The sequence below is a fragment of the Palaemon carinicauda genome, chromosome 20 (assembly GCF_036898095.1).
Source record: "Palaemon carinicauda isolate YSFRI2023 chromosome 20, ASM3689809v2, whole genome shotgun sequence".
Taxonomy (NCBI): domain Eukaryota; kingdom Metazoa; phylum Arthropoda; class Malacostraca; order Decapoda; family Palaemonidae; genus Palaemon; species Palaemon carinicauda.
The window spans coordinates 109,002,498-109,017,497 of NC_090744.1; the positions used below are offsets into that span (position 1 = coordinate 109,002,498).

A 15,000-nucleotide genomic window follows, 5' to 3' on the forward strand; every position below is an offset into this window, starting at 1 on the left:
AGAAAATACTTTATTTAATCAAGTCATTCATTTGGAAACTTTCTTTCAGATTATCTTATCATTGAAGGCCTACAGACGTTGCAGTTACGACTGAAAAGAATATTTTCTTTGCATCTTATCTAGTTCTTAGTGATTGATTGATTGGGTACAAATATAGCTCCAGTGGCGCAATCGGTTAGCGCACGGTACTTATATGACAGTCACTGAGCCATGCCGGGGTTGTGAGTTCGAGCCTCACCTGGAGCAATAGTTTTTTATATTATTATTATTACTGGCTAAGCTACAACCCAGTTCTTAGAATGGTGGGAGTTATATGGCAGGACAGGATTAGAAATTAATGAGGTAGAATCATTTAAATATTTAGGAATTATGATCTCTAATACAGGGTCTTTAGAATTGGAGTTTGATGAAAGATTGAAAAAAACAAATCAGACAATGGCTAGGTTAAATAAGATTAGGAAAACAAATAGCCTGAAATTACAAAAAGAAAAAAAATCAGGCTATATATCAGTTTAGCGAGATCAGTGTGACTGTATGGACATGAGTCGTGGTATGATAATTAAACAATATCCAACAGATTTTGTAGATTTGAGAACAAAGCCCTCAGAAGAATATTGGGAGTTATATAGCAGGACAGGATTAGAAATGAAACTTTAAGAGAGATTACTCAAATGCCATATGTGGATGAAATATGGTGAGGGGTAGATGGAGATGGTTTGGGCATTCTTTTCGCTCTTCCCCAGAGAGATTAGTTCACCATATTTCCAACCGGGCTCCACAAGGCACTAGAAGAGTGGGAAGACCAAGGTCTACATGGCTTAGGTCTATGAAGCGTGAAGTAGGAGATGATGAATGGAGAATTATTGATTTAAAAGCTCAAGATAGAGACGACTGTTAATCAACCGAGCCCCTTTGCGTTAATAGACGTAGATGATGATGATGATGAAGTTTTAGTGAAATTGTGAAGTTACAATGACAGATGAATATTTGTGACTGCAATATTTCATATTAGAATAATTTTGATGGTAGATTTTTATCACAGTAGATATAACATCATACGAAAAATTGCAGGGTTCACAGACTATAGGTTAGTTTAGTTACTAATTATCATATATTTTTAAAGAATGGAGAATCACAAAATTTTATCCATCTATATTCATTCCATAGATGATATGAACAAAATAGTTCTGATGATCTCAAAGCTGATCAAATATATTAAATATTTCATCACGATCTGTGAATTATAAAGAAACTCTCTAATAATCTCATTGCTGATAATATGGGTTTAAAAAAAAAAATCATGAATGGATATAATTTTTTTTACAATATTTTGGAAATAATTGTTTTTGATTAATCAAAAAAAAAATCGCATTATTAGTGTAATAAGATAAACTGGTTCATGAGCTGATAGCTTTTTGATTATGACTGATGATATTGTTGGATTTTTGTGTGTGTGTGTGTAATTTAGGTGTTAACTGAATGGGAAAATTCATTTAGTAATACATAAGAAAGAGTTAGGGAAAAAATTGCTTTTTTTATATATATAATTTTAGCTTTAACAAAGCTAATAATTAGTTATCACAATGAAGCCAGAAACATGATGACAATGCTATGTAAAATGAGAAAAATAATCTCCCAATATCTCTTAACACAGTGAAACAATGTAGACACGACTTTTGGTGTATGGATGAAAGTAGACTTGAAATAGATAAAATTAGAATTGAAATCCCAAGTACCGGCCATCATAAGAATTCCTTTTTGATATGAGGGTAATTAAGAACGCAGGCATTTGAAATTGTTAACATATGTTCAATTTCAGAGATGGATATATAGATAGACCCAGTGTTTTCTTTAATTTTAACTAATATCTACTTTTTATTTGAAGAGGATTATGCAACTATGGAGCCACCAATCACTTAATTTCAATACAATTTTTGACAGTTTTCAGACTACAACAGCAGTGCCGTTCAAGACAATATGCATCTACAACAACTAACAAAACAATTTTCTAGATATAATTATTACCTAATATATTTTCCCTTGATTATAAAATTTGGTCTACAGTGCTTTCAGAAGACTCGTGAGTTTCTTTCAATGCCACGGACATTAACCACATATTTCAGAACCTGTGTTTAGGTTAGTATATTTTTCAGAGCAATTATATCCAGAAATTTATAGAGAAACGGTTCTTCAATATCACTTAATTTACAACTTTAAGGATTTTCTCTGAAAAATAATATTTTCCAAACACGTAGGCAAAAATTCTTACCCAACATTTAGAATGGCATAAACTATGACAGTCTTTAGCTAGTTAATTTCAAATAACAGTTGACTTTGCAATGAAATGTTTAGTTTTATAAAGGTATTTTCTTATGCACATAAAGCCTTTAGGTGTTATTTTCTTTTGAAGAAGACTTGATTGATGTACTTTGGGTGCAAAATGTCTTCAATGTATATTTCTTTGTCATTTTCCTATGCAGACAAAGTCCCAGTCTTTCCTGAAGGTAAATCTATCGCCATTACTTCCCTTTAAACCTTAAATGATTGATAGACAGTCTTGCTAGCATGCGGAGCACGTGGTGAGCAGTATTTCCTTGTTTTGTACAGTACATCTTTGTTGCTCACTGTACACCAAATTGTGTGGGCACAAAATGAAAACGCGTTATTATTATTATTATTATTATTATTACTATTATTATTATTATTATTATTATTATTATTATTATTACAAAACTGCTTTCAGGTGATTCTAAACGAATATTTTATTTGAAAAATAGTGTCTGTAGAAGTAGTAATTATTTTTGTAAGTATTTAGCTAGGAATGAGTGTGGACTTCGTTTAAAGGCTTTTTTTTATTAGTGAAACTTTTTTTTTTCTGTATTTTACTATTGTTTTGAATAGAGCTATTGAATGTTGAGGCTGGATATATGGCATCAAGTAAACTAATGTTCAGACAATAATGTGTGATGTATCTGTTATAGCACATGACTTGCACGTCTGTATGCATTTACATGTGTACATTTATATATATATATATATATATATATATATATATATATATATATATATATACATATATATATATATATATATATATATATATATATATATATATATAGTATGTAAGGACTTTTAATTCTAATTTACATCCTAATTTTGGGTGCATATGTGATATAGAGCTAAGAGGAATATGATAGTTATTTCTGTCACTTTTAGTTTTGGTAAACGTAAGTATCTTACATGCTGTATATATATATATATATATATATATATATATATATATATATATATATATATACATACATACATATACATATATATATATATATATATATATATATATATACATACACACACATTATATATATTTATATATACATATATATATATATATATACATATATATACACACATATATATACAGTATATATATATATATATATATATATATATATATATATATATGCGTGTGTGTATGTGCGTGTGTGTGTATATGCACATGTATATGCAAACAAATATTTTGGTATTATTTAAAATGAATTTCTTCAAGAGTTTTGTGATTTAACTAAATCTGTCGAAATAGGGCTCATTGTAGTTAGATGTGTAGTTAGACGTGTTTAATGTTGAATGTAATTAGTAAATTGTGTACAGTGGCTCATCAAATATCATGTGATCTAGTCTTGTACCCGAAAATCTCAATAGCAAAATTTAAAACTGAAAGGAGGATAGCAAATAGGCTACAAATGTCCATAAAGAATAGTAGAACCCATAGGGATTTTTATCACCCAATTTTCTTAGAGTAAAAACAATCATCTTTTTTTCTTTTAGCTAGATCCATTTTCCACTATCAATGTAGCCTTTGCTGCTGAACTGCAGAATAAATTTTGATTGAAAAAAGTGTTATTTCCTCTTTGCTCTGAATTCAAGGTTTTCCACTTCAGAGAAAAATGGAAAATAAATTTAAGTTTTCAACTCCAGAAAATAGATATAATTAAATCTGTGATCTTGTTATGTTTTAACTTGACATTATCAGGCCAAGACATTATTTTTTTCCTGTTCGCAGAATTCGAGCATAAGCAACGCCAGCAAGAGCGTGCCCATGTTGCTAACCCCGCCTCAGGCGGGCCTGGGCTCCCGGAGGCCGTCCGTCTGTTCGATAAGTTCCCTGTCCTTAGGAGGGAAGGACTCGCGAAGAGGATCCACGGCCTCCATCGGGAATCCGCTTAGTTCGTACAAGTCCCACCGCCGACCGTCTGCTCTCATCTCTAACTCGTCGAGTGGTAACCTTCTCCAGCAGTTGTCAGCCGGCGTGGTGAGTACAGTGAGTATAATGAATTCAGATCCACATGAATATAAATATGAATAAGCATAGTCATGGCGCGGGTGTTTGCGAGACCCGGTGGCATTATTACACTTTGAATACTGGTTCGTCTCTATGGCTGCCCCTGCAGCCAGTCGACTGCCTGATCGCTCAGTGCTTACGCCAAGGCTCGCTTGGCTATATGTAAGCACTGGCCATCAGACAGTTGACTTGGTTGCTGGGCAGCTATAGAGACGAACCAGTTTTTAAAGTGTTATAGTGCGACCTGGGAACACTTTGGAAAGTGCTGATCACTATAATGTAATCCCTCCCTGTTCAATAGTTTTCCCCCCGAAAGCTTCTCTGCCCGAATAACTGGTCCCACCACGCCAGTGAGTAAAGAGGGAAAAAATGGTTGGTGGCACATCCTCTTCCCCCTTGTGTAAAAATCACAAGCTGTGGTTTAATACTGTTTATTTTTTTTTATAGTAGATATAGATTGCTCACCTCAGCTGGATTGAAACATAGTTCTATTGACGCAATGTGATTGTTTTGTTTCCGTTAGGTGTGTGCTGAATTTATATGAGATTATAATTTTGACAATGCTTTGTAACCCTCTTCTCATCCTGATGGTAAAATATTTATAGTAGTGAGTCCATATTTCTTTCAAAATTTGATTAAACATTTTGCTCTTAATAATGGGTTTACACAAACAAATTATTTATCAACTGTTTTCTGAAAATTTAGTCCCATTAATTGTAGTTCCTTCATTCACTTTAGTAGTATTTTTGGGCTCAGGCCATGTCGTCCTGATGGAGGTTCCTAAAGGGTAGCTTCCTAGGGTATATTTGACTACAGTGATATTCCCAGAGAATTTTACCTTAAGGTATCCAGAATTCTAACTCCTGGAGCGAATATCCCTAAATAATCTCACAGGGATATCGCATAACATCAGAGGACGTATTCTTGACACGTCACATAGCTATCTTCACCCCGAACAGTATTAACGCTTCGAGGGGTTACAGTGACAAGAATCTGAAACGAGAGTGAAAAGAGAGCCGCTCATAAGGCATCTCTCCTATTCCGTTTCCAGTGTGTATCTGATGAAGGTGGTAGCGCCCTCTTTATTCCTTTTTGTGTAGCTCTAGTACTCGGTGTTTTCCCTTGTGTTCTCTCGTTATCTTGGATTTAATTCAACATTTGGATGACTTTTCCGGCCTCTTCTGCCTCTGGAAAGTTAAGTATTATCTTTACTATGTATAAATGTAAGCTCTTGTCGTTTTGTATTAAATTAAAAGTGATATCAACGTAAACTAGAGCTGTTGCCTACCGGAGGCATCCTGGATGCTATCGCTCGCTATTTATGGGTCATTTAGTTAGCTAGAGCGATGTTCCCGGTTTGTTTTGCTTTAATAATCTAGCTATTTAGCTCCTCTAGGAATGCTTATATAATGCTGTTAGTTTTTAGTTCGGTGTTTTAGGTAACCGATCTTGCCCTTCGCGAGGCTTAGTAGCTTAGGCATCTGGCCCTAATACTTTCATGCATGATATAAGTTTTTCCGAGTGTTATTTTATTTAAGCTTTAGGCAAATATTTTATACATGTAAGATATTGTTGAATGTTCTTTCCAGGATTGTATACGAGAGAGTTTCGGTGAATTAGGTAATTGATTCTCACCTTACCCAGGCTAGTAACCTAGGTACAGTAGTATACTTTCGCACATAACCGATTGTTCTTTTCTCCTCCGGAGGCTAAGTTCAATCTCTCTCTCCCTCTGAGTAATCCTTTGGCTTAATCCTAGCGGTTCTATCTGTATAATAATTCAGGTATAACTATTCTAGGATATGTCTGTCCTGACCTGATAACCAGAGTGACTGGTTTATTGGGTTAGGGCAGAACATCAGAGTTTTTAGTTTGTGGTCTGCTTCTTCCTAGCATAGAGAATGAGTCTCCTTTGCTAGGTTAAGGCCGGATACAGGAAGCTTTGCTTCCCTAGTCCACGTCTGAAGGATTCTGTACGAGATGATTCCTTCCTCTAGTGGCCTAGCAGACTGTCCTGTGTTGTTTTTCTCGGGCTGGAGAATGAGTTTTTCTCTGTTGCCCAGCGAAATAACTTCACCTAACTTTGTTCTGGTTGGGAAGAGGATAGCAAGTAATGCCAGTCTTCCTCCCTAATAGACAACTCTAGGTTAGGATGAGCTTCCCTAACTGCTGAGTGTGTCTCTTGCTAGAACGAAGTTTATAGGACCCTTATCCCTTCCCCACCTCTCTTTCTTTTATTATCTTTTGGCCGCAGTCCTAATTTCGGCTGGCAATTACGTGTCGGCCGGCAGAGACCCTTTGTTCTTTGCAGAGTGAACCCCAGACCTCCCTTGGTCTCCCTTCCATGTCTGCTGGTAGAGCCCGGCAGGCTATGGATTTATTGGAAGCCTGAATGCTACATTCTCCCCTTCCATAAGTTCACTCTTTCTGGATGGAAGGTCGTATGGCAATGCCGCCTCATAACCTTACATCCATACTGTTTCTCTGACTATTGTGTTGTACCCCTAACCCGGCTGCCGGCTTAACAGCCGACAGCCGGGCAGGTGGAGTTTCTCCGGTTCTTAGCTACTGCCGGCAGGCATGGGTATTTCTACCTTTGCCTGCCGGCAGTGGAAACACATCCCGAATCTGTTGGCCACTACGATTAGTGGCCGGCAGCCGGGTATTAGTGTTTTCAGCTGTCGACCGGTAATGATTGCCGGTCGGCACACATTTGAGAATCAGTGGGCTGCCGCCTATTAGTTAAAGGTAGTATATCTTTGAACTATACAGGGGTAGATGCCGGCCGGCAAAACAGCATGCGATGTACAGTAATTACTATATTTGTAGTGTAGTACACACTGCATTAGTAAAACTGCAGTACAGAGTTTGTGATAACACTAAAGTTCTTCAACATACTTAATGTTATCTTGTACAGCCTTTTGTTGAGACTGTACAATATATAAAAAGTGAGTTCTTTCTGTATTCTTTCTATCCCGTATATTAAAACTTTATTTCAGGGTGTGAACTACACCTTAAATTTCCGTTTAGGAAATTACATAAGGTATTCTAGAATAGAATTAACCTTAGTTTTAATATCTTGGGAGGTTACAGCAGTTGACTGGACAGGAAATACAAGTATGTGTCTTTCCTTCTTTCTTTTATAGCTTTTCTATATAAGCTAAATGTTTCAATATAAGTGAAAAGCCTTCACTTGATACTCATGGATTTTTCTTCTCTTTACAGGAGGACCATCCGAAGTGCGGGAGTGTGTTCTGTAATGTCCGCAGTAAGAACTTCTGTGGACATCAACTTTGTAGGAGGCACGCAGCATGCGCAGCCTCCAGAGGTGATCTCCGGTATTGGGACCCTCAGGTTTGTACAGTTTGTTCTAACCTGATTACCGAGGCTTTTGACGACCCTAAGTCGACGGAGTCATGGGATGTTGCCAGGGAAATGTTACGATCCTGGGTGAGGGGTTTTCAGAAAAACACCTCAGGCCCCTACCTTCCAAATGAGAAGATGAGGGCCTACCTTTTCCCTAAAGCATCGGCTGATGCAGTCATCCCCCAGCCTCAGGTGGAGATACCAACTGCCCAGAATCCGGTAGATTCTGAAGTCTCGGCTGCCCTTCAAGACATCCAATTGGACGATAAGATGTCGGAGGTGTCGGATTTTACTGAGAAGGACCTTCTAGGAGAAAGTCAGGAGGAGGAGCTGTTCCAGGCTCCTCAAGTAGAAGAGGAAGAAATTGACGAGGTGTCGGTTACATCGGTTCCGGACCCAGAACCTGTTCCCTCTACATCATCTGCTATCCCAGATGAACTGCGAAGGACTCTTTCTTCCATTGTTGAGATGATCCAACAAATTCAAAGGAAGAATGATGAGAAGGAAGCTGCAATGAAACTGGAGATACGCAGACTTGCAGCATCACGGGGGCTCCAGAAGCGGCTCAGCGTGAAGGATCTTCCTTTGTGCTCGGATACCAATCCTTGGAGGTATGCCGAACACATGCCAATGACAACCGGGAAGATCGTGATCTCAGAAAAGTTGGGAGCAATTCCCCTGGAAGAGGTGGAATTTTGGCCCAACAAGGATTCTTATCCGGACTGCTATGTCCGTCTTAGGAAGGAGTCAGCCTCAAAGGAGGAGACGGAGCCGAAGGAGGTCATAGTTTTTTACCATAGTAAAGCTCAGGCGTTACTAGCGAGCTCGATGAAAGAGAGGGGCTTCACTAACTCAAAGGTGCCCGCCTTGAGTAAGAAGCTTCCCTCCTTTGTGGCCTCTCCTTCCAGAGTCTTTCCCTTCTTGGAAAAGGGATATAAGGCAGCCTTAAAGGTGGTGGAGGCAGGGAAACCATGCCCCTCCTTGGAGGAGTGCAAGCCATTATCTCTGACCTTGCCCTTGGACCAAGAAGACTGGAAGAACGTACACCTTACCTTCTCAGTCGGGAAGCTGGAAACTGATATTGCTGAACGTTAGTTCGGTGACGAACTACCAGAAATGTCGGAGGTTCTCTTGCATAGAGAGCAAGAGACAAAGGAAAGACTTGCGGCATCGATGTCGTTGCAAACGACATTAGAAACGATGGCAAGTGACCCCAAGAACCAGGACATGTTCATGGTAGTGGCCAAAACTCGTCTGGCCACAGTTACGAAGGATCTCTATAGCTTTATTAAAGCTAGGAGAGCCTGTAGAGAATTCGTGTTCGCCTCGGCTGCGGTGAGGCACGAACTGAGGAAACTGATCTCCTCTCGTATCTGGGGTAAAGACTTCTTTCCCAATGAAGTGGTTAAAGAAGTAGTAGACAAGGCCGCCACAGAGAATAGGAACCTTCTCAAAAAGTGGGGCTTAGATCTTAAGAGAGAGTCTTCTCCAGATGAGGGTCCCCAACCCAAGAAGAAGGCAAAAAGGCCTTGGCCATCCTCTCGGCCGGCTAAACCCTACCAACAGCAACAACAACAACAACTTCCTGTGACCGCGGTGCCTCAGAGAGTGGCACAACCTCCAACCACGTACCAGCTGGTACCACAACAAGTGGCAACACAGTCGCCAGTTTTTAACCCAGCCTTCGAAAGGCAGACTTCTTCCTTTCGTTCGAGAGCTAGAGGAACAGCCTGAGGTTTGTCTAGACGCCCTTCAAGAGGAAGGGGATACAGGGGAGGACGCGGTCAAGGAGGCAAGGCCTCAGGTCCACAACAGCAGAAGTTAGATACTTCCAGTAGGAGGGAGACTACAGCTATTTAGGGATCGCTGGACCTTCGATCCCTGGGTCCACAGCCTTATTAAAAATGGACTAGGTTGGAGCTGGAGCAGTCCTCCACCTCAATACCCTTAATTCTTCCAACACTCAACCCCCGTTCTGGAAGAATATGTCCGAGAACTCTTAGACAAAAGAGTAATCCGGAAAGTTAAGTCCATAAAATTCCAAGGAAGGCTGTTTTGTGTTCCAAAGAAGGACTCAGAAAAACTCAGAGTCATTCTAGACTTGTCGCCACTCAACAAGTTCATAGTGAACTACAAGTTCAGAATGCTCACGCTTCAACAAATAAGGACCCTACTGCCCAGTAGGGCATATACTGTCTCTATAGACTTGTCTGAAGCTTATTGGCACGTTAATCGTCACCTCTCCTCCTACCTAGGCTTCAAGTTACATAGAAAACTTTACGCCTTCAGAGCCATGCCTTTCGGGCTAAACATAGCCCCAAGGATTTTCATGAAGCTCGCGAACGCAGCCGTCCATCAATTACGTCTAAAGGGGGTCCAAGTACAAGTCTACTTGGACGACTGGCTGGTGTGGGCAGTATTCAGGACAGAATGCATGCAAGCTTCTAAGATACTGATCCAGTTCCTGGAACATCTGGGATTCAAGATCAACATCAAAAAGTCTCGACTTTCTCCAGCTCAAAAATTTCAGTGGTTGGGAATCCACTGGAATTTGGAGTCACGTCGACTTTCCATTCCTGGTAAGAAGAGGAAAGAAATAGCAGGATCTGTCAAGAGACTATTGAAATCCAACCGGATATCAAGACGCAAACAGGAGAGACTGCTGGGCTCTCTACAGTTTGCTTCAATAACAGATCCAGTGCTAAGATCACAGCTAAAGGATGCAACAGGAGTCTGGAGAAAATACGCATCAAACACACGAAGAGATCTAATAAGACCACTACCGACTCGACTGCGAACACTTCTCAAGCCGTGGTCCAATGCCAAGCAATTGAAGAAATCAATACTTCTTCAACCTCCTCCCCCGTCAGTAACTATCCACACAGACGCTTCAGAGGAAGGCTGGGGAGGTCACTCTCACCAGATGAGAGTCCAAGGAGCTTGGTCCAATCTTTTCAAGTCATTTCACATCAACTTTCTAGAAGCCATGGCAGTACTTCTGACACTAAAGAAAGTTTCTCCTCGCCACTCGACCCATATAAGACTGGTTCTAGACAGCGAGGTGATAGTGAGATGCCTGAATGGACAAGGGTCGAGGTCACCTCAAATCAACCAAGGGATGTTGGCCATATTCCGCTTGGCGGAAAGGAAGAAATGGCACCTGTCAGCAGTTCACATTCAAGGGTTCCGCAATGTGACAGCGGACGCTCTATCCAGGTTTACACCTATAGAGTCAGAATGGTCCCTTAACGCAGGATCGTTCTCCTTCATCTCGAGTCAAGTCCTAGCGCTGCAGATAGACCTCTTTGCGACGAAAGACAACAAGAAAACAGATTATTACGTGTCCCCATACGAGGATCCGCTAGCGGAGGCAGTGGACGCTATGTCCCTGGACTGGAACATATGGTACAGTATTTATCTGTTCCCTCCGCACAACCTCCTATTGAAGGTCCTCGATAAGCTGAGATCCTTCAAAGGGAAAGCAGCAATAGTGGCCAACAAGTGGCCAAATAGCGTGTGGTTCCCTCTGGCATTGGAACTACGACTAAAATTCGTACCGCTACCGGATCCATCCCTGTCTCAGCGAGTACAGAAGTCGACTGTCTTCGCTTCATCACAGAAAACACGGAACCTACATCTCATGATTTTCTCTGCTTAACGATGAGAAAAAGATTCGATGTTAAAAGTCAGTTTAGACTTTTGGAGGAAACCAGAAGACATTATGAGGATTCAGGGAAGAAACAGATATCCTTTGTCAAGGCGAAGAAACCAAAAGAAATCTCGACAGATTCCTATTTATCATTCTTCATTCACCTTCATGAGCAAGGTTTAGCAGCCAACACAATTCTATTGAAGTCTGCCTTGACAAGACAGATACCATATGCCTTACAGGTCGACCTTTCTAACCCAGTTCTTGGAGGGAGAACTGAATCTATTTCCAGACCTAATGTTTCTTACCAAGAACAAGCTACCCACCAACAGGTGGGGTCCCTAGAGAATCTGCCCTCTGAAGGAAGATGCATCTCTATGTCCAGTGGAGTGCCTAAAGGTCTATCTTCATAGAACTTCAGACTTTATGGGAGGACAGCTGTTCAGAAGAGAAACCCTGGGTTCAAAGTTATCTATACTAAGGGCGAAAATCACCCGTGTTATTCGCAGAACGGTTCCAGACAGTACACCCGTTAGTCATGATCCGAGGAAAGTTGCCTCTTCCATAAAAATTCTTTAATTATATGGACTTTGAACATCCTTGTTCGTATACTGGCTGGTAGTCATCCAAGGTGTTCTGTATGCACTATGCGAAGCAAGTGGAGCAACTTAAGAGGTCTATGGTAGCAGCAGGTAGAATTCTTTAACCTTCTGTTTTAAATCTGCGAGGAACAGTGTAATTAATTTTGGACGATTAATTAAGAGGGTGCGTGTGTGGTTACTGTATGTTACTACACACTGAGCAATGGGCCACAAAAGCGTCCTTACGAACTGTTCCATTGACGTCAGTGAACTATAGCATAATACGGACACTTGTGCCAAGCGTTTCTTACGCTAGTGTAAATAAACAGTAAACAGAATGTATCATTATTATTAATAATTCAATTGAAGTGGCAAATATGTTTCCTGGTAGACGAAACAATATTTTCTGTTGACTGTTTTTTTTATGCTTTAACGCATATTATCCACTTTATATAAATTTTATAAAGGTTGATCTGATATGTACGTTTATTAAATTTTAATAAACTAGTTCATAGTGAACCCTGCGTTTTATTCACCCACACTCATTTTATTAGAAATGTACTGAGCATTAAGATTAAAATAAGGATGTTTTTATCATGGTATGTCTTTTAAGATTGTTCCCTGATTCAAGCAAAAGTCCACTCACTTTAGCCCTTTCTTGGAAGGGTGGACTTGGTTCCCTAACGGGATAGTGGCAGAGATGCAAAATTTGTTCCTATGCGGATACAACCATTATCCAATAGTTAATAAGAGTAGTCACATGGGGGAAGGTGTCACAAATTCATACTGACATTGGTGACTCTTATACAAACTTTGCTTTATAATATATAGGGTGAGACCACTATACAAGCTTGTCATTTTGTCATCCATAGTTTTTATGTACTCCTCGAGACTTTTTCCAGAGTCTAGTACGACTCTTCCCTGTAGGGGGTAGGAAGCACTAACATAGTTCATGCTTAGATGAAATGATGTATGACGGTAACATCATAGGTCTCTAGGTCTAGACAGACCAGGAAAATACTTTCTTGAGAGTACGGCACCGATTGAGAATCCACAGATACAGTAATGCTCTGGTAAACTTCCTTCAGGACGACATGGCCTGAGCCCAAAAAACGGATTCTGAGCGAAGCGAAAAATCTATTTTTGGGTGAGGTAGCCATGTCGTCCTGATGGACCCGCCCTTCCTTTTATTGTAAAAGGGATTATTGACCCCTCCCTATAATACAGTATCTGTAGCACCTCGTATATCGCTACAAGGAATAAAGATGGCGCTACCGCCTTCATCAGATACACACTGGAAACGGAATAGGAGAGATGCCTTATGAGCGGCTCTCTTTTCATTCTCGTTTCAGATTCTTGTCACTGTAACCCCTCGAAGCGTTAATACTGTTCGGGGTGAAGATAGCTATATGACGTGTCAAGAATACGTCCTCTGATATTATGCGATATCCCTGTGAGATTATTTAGGGATATTCGCTCCAGGAGTTAGAATTCTGGATACCTTAAGGTAAAATTCTCTGGGAATATCACTGTAGTCAAATATACCCTAGGAAGCTACCCTTTAGGAACTTCCATCAGGACGACATGGCTACCTCACCCAAAAATAGATTTTTTGCTTCGCTCAAAATCCGTTTATCCGATTAAGACAAAACTAAGTATTAAAGTTACAGATATATTTATTGATAACCAATTGGTTCTCATCGAAACAGTAATTTTATTTAACATTTGTTGAAATTGGTGATAAAAACAACGGATTCCTTATATGTAAATCGGATATGATCTGAAATAGAAAAGTCACATCCACAGTTAAAAATTAAATCAAAGTTATAGTGACATAAAAAAGTAAGTATAATAAGTTAGTATTTTTACAACAACAGAATTCTACTTAAAGTTTGATCTGCAAAAATATTTTGACATCAGGCTCAAATTTTTTTTTTTTTACGAATGAGAAATTCAATGTCATATGGACAAGCGAAGGATGAATAATAGACTCCAAAGCTCTTAAGAGAGGATACCATAAAAAGGAGACTCCCATAATTTTTAGTGATGTATGTTCAATGGTGCTTATCTGTTTGAGTTCTTGTGAAACTCGTAAACTTCATAGACAATGCTTTTAATAATGTCCCTGAAATGTCATGCAGGAGAAAACTTACTTGAGATCTAATTTCATTGTAATTGGTCAGTCAATTTTCTTAATAAGTAACTTATGGAATGTTCAGTTGATGTTTTACAGATACATAACCCTACAGATTTTACCCTTGCATTTTAACGTTAATTGATTTTGTGTTTTGAGAAATTGTTTTCTTTACCTATGGTAATAAGCCAGTGGTTAAGTAGATGAATTATATATATTCAAAGGACCATGTTGAATAGTGCTTTCTTTAATGCATGAACATCATCTTAAGGAAATTGATTATAATAGATCATGAATAAAGCAATATTATAATAATAATCCTGGGATAGCACTAATAACGGTAATAATGGTAATAATTTGAATAAGCACAAATATTACTATTGATCGGGTCTTTAGGAATAACAAGAAAACCTTTCTGTTGAACTGCTTTAGGGAAATAGTTTTTTAGATTTCAGAATCAGTTATTTCACACCCGGGGTGGGGGGTAATTTAAATTCCCTGTATCGGTTGTAGCCCTTGGTCTTATAGCATCCTGCTTTTCCAACTAAGGTTGTAGCTTAGCTGCTGCTACTACTACTACTACTACTACTACTACTACTACTACTACTACTACTACTACTACTACTACTACTATTATCTATCCTCTTTTTACTGTACACCGCATACTCAGCTCTGAAGGTCCTTATAGACGTCCCTTCTTAGACTGTCTATGATAGACCCAGCGTCCACTTTGCCTCCTCCCCTTTGGTCTTTCTTTATCTAGCTGTTCAGCTCCTCTAATTTTACCATGTTTATATTTGATGAATCATTCCCTGTTGGAGCCCTTGGGCTTATAGCATCTTGCTTTTCCAACTAGGGTTATAGCTTAGCTAATAATAATAATAATAATAATAATAATAATAATAATAATAATAATAATAATAATAAT

The 15,000-nt window shown here is 39.1% G+C and overlaps 1 protein-coding gene and 1 non-coding gene across 2 annotated transcripts in view; both read left to right on the forward strand.

The window, feature by feature from the left end:
* bma (SCY1-like protein bma) overlaps positions 1 to 15,000 on the forward strand; it is a 262,484-nt gene that overhangs the window by 245,847 nt on the left and 1,637 nt on the right. The window contains 1 exon segment of the mRNA XM_068394783.1: positions 4,064 to 4,321. Within this exon segment, the coding sequence (XP_068250884.1) occupies positions 4,064 to 4,321 (258 nt within the window).
* On the forward strand, positions 157 to 246 carry TRNAI-UAU (transfer RNA isoleucine (anticodon UAU)). Its single transcript is given in 2 exon segments — positions 157 to 194; positions 211 to 246. It is a non-coding gene; the product is annotated as a tRNA-Ile (tRNA).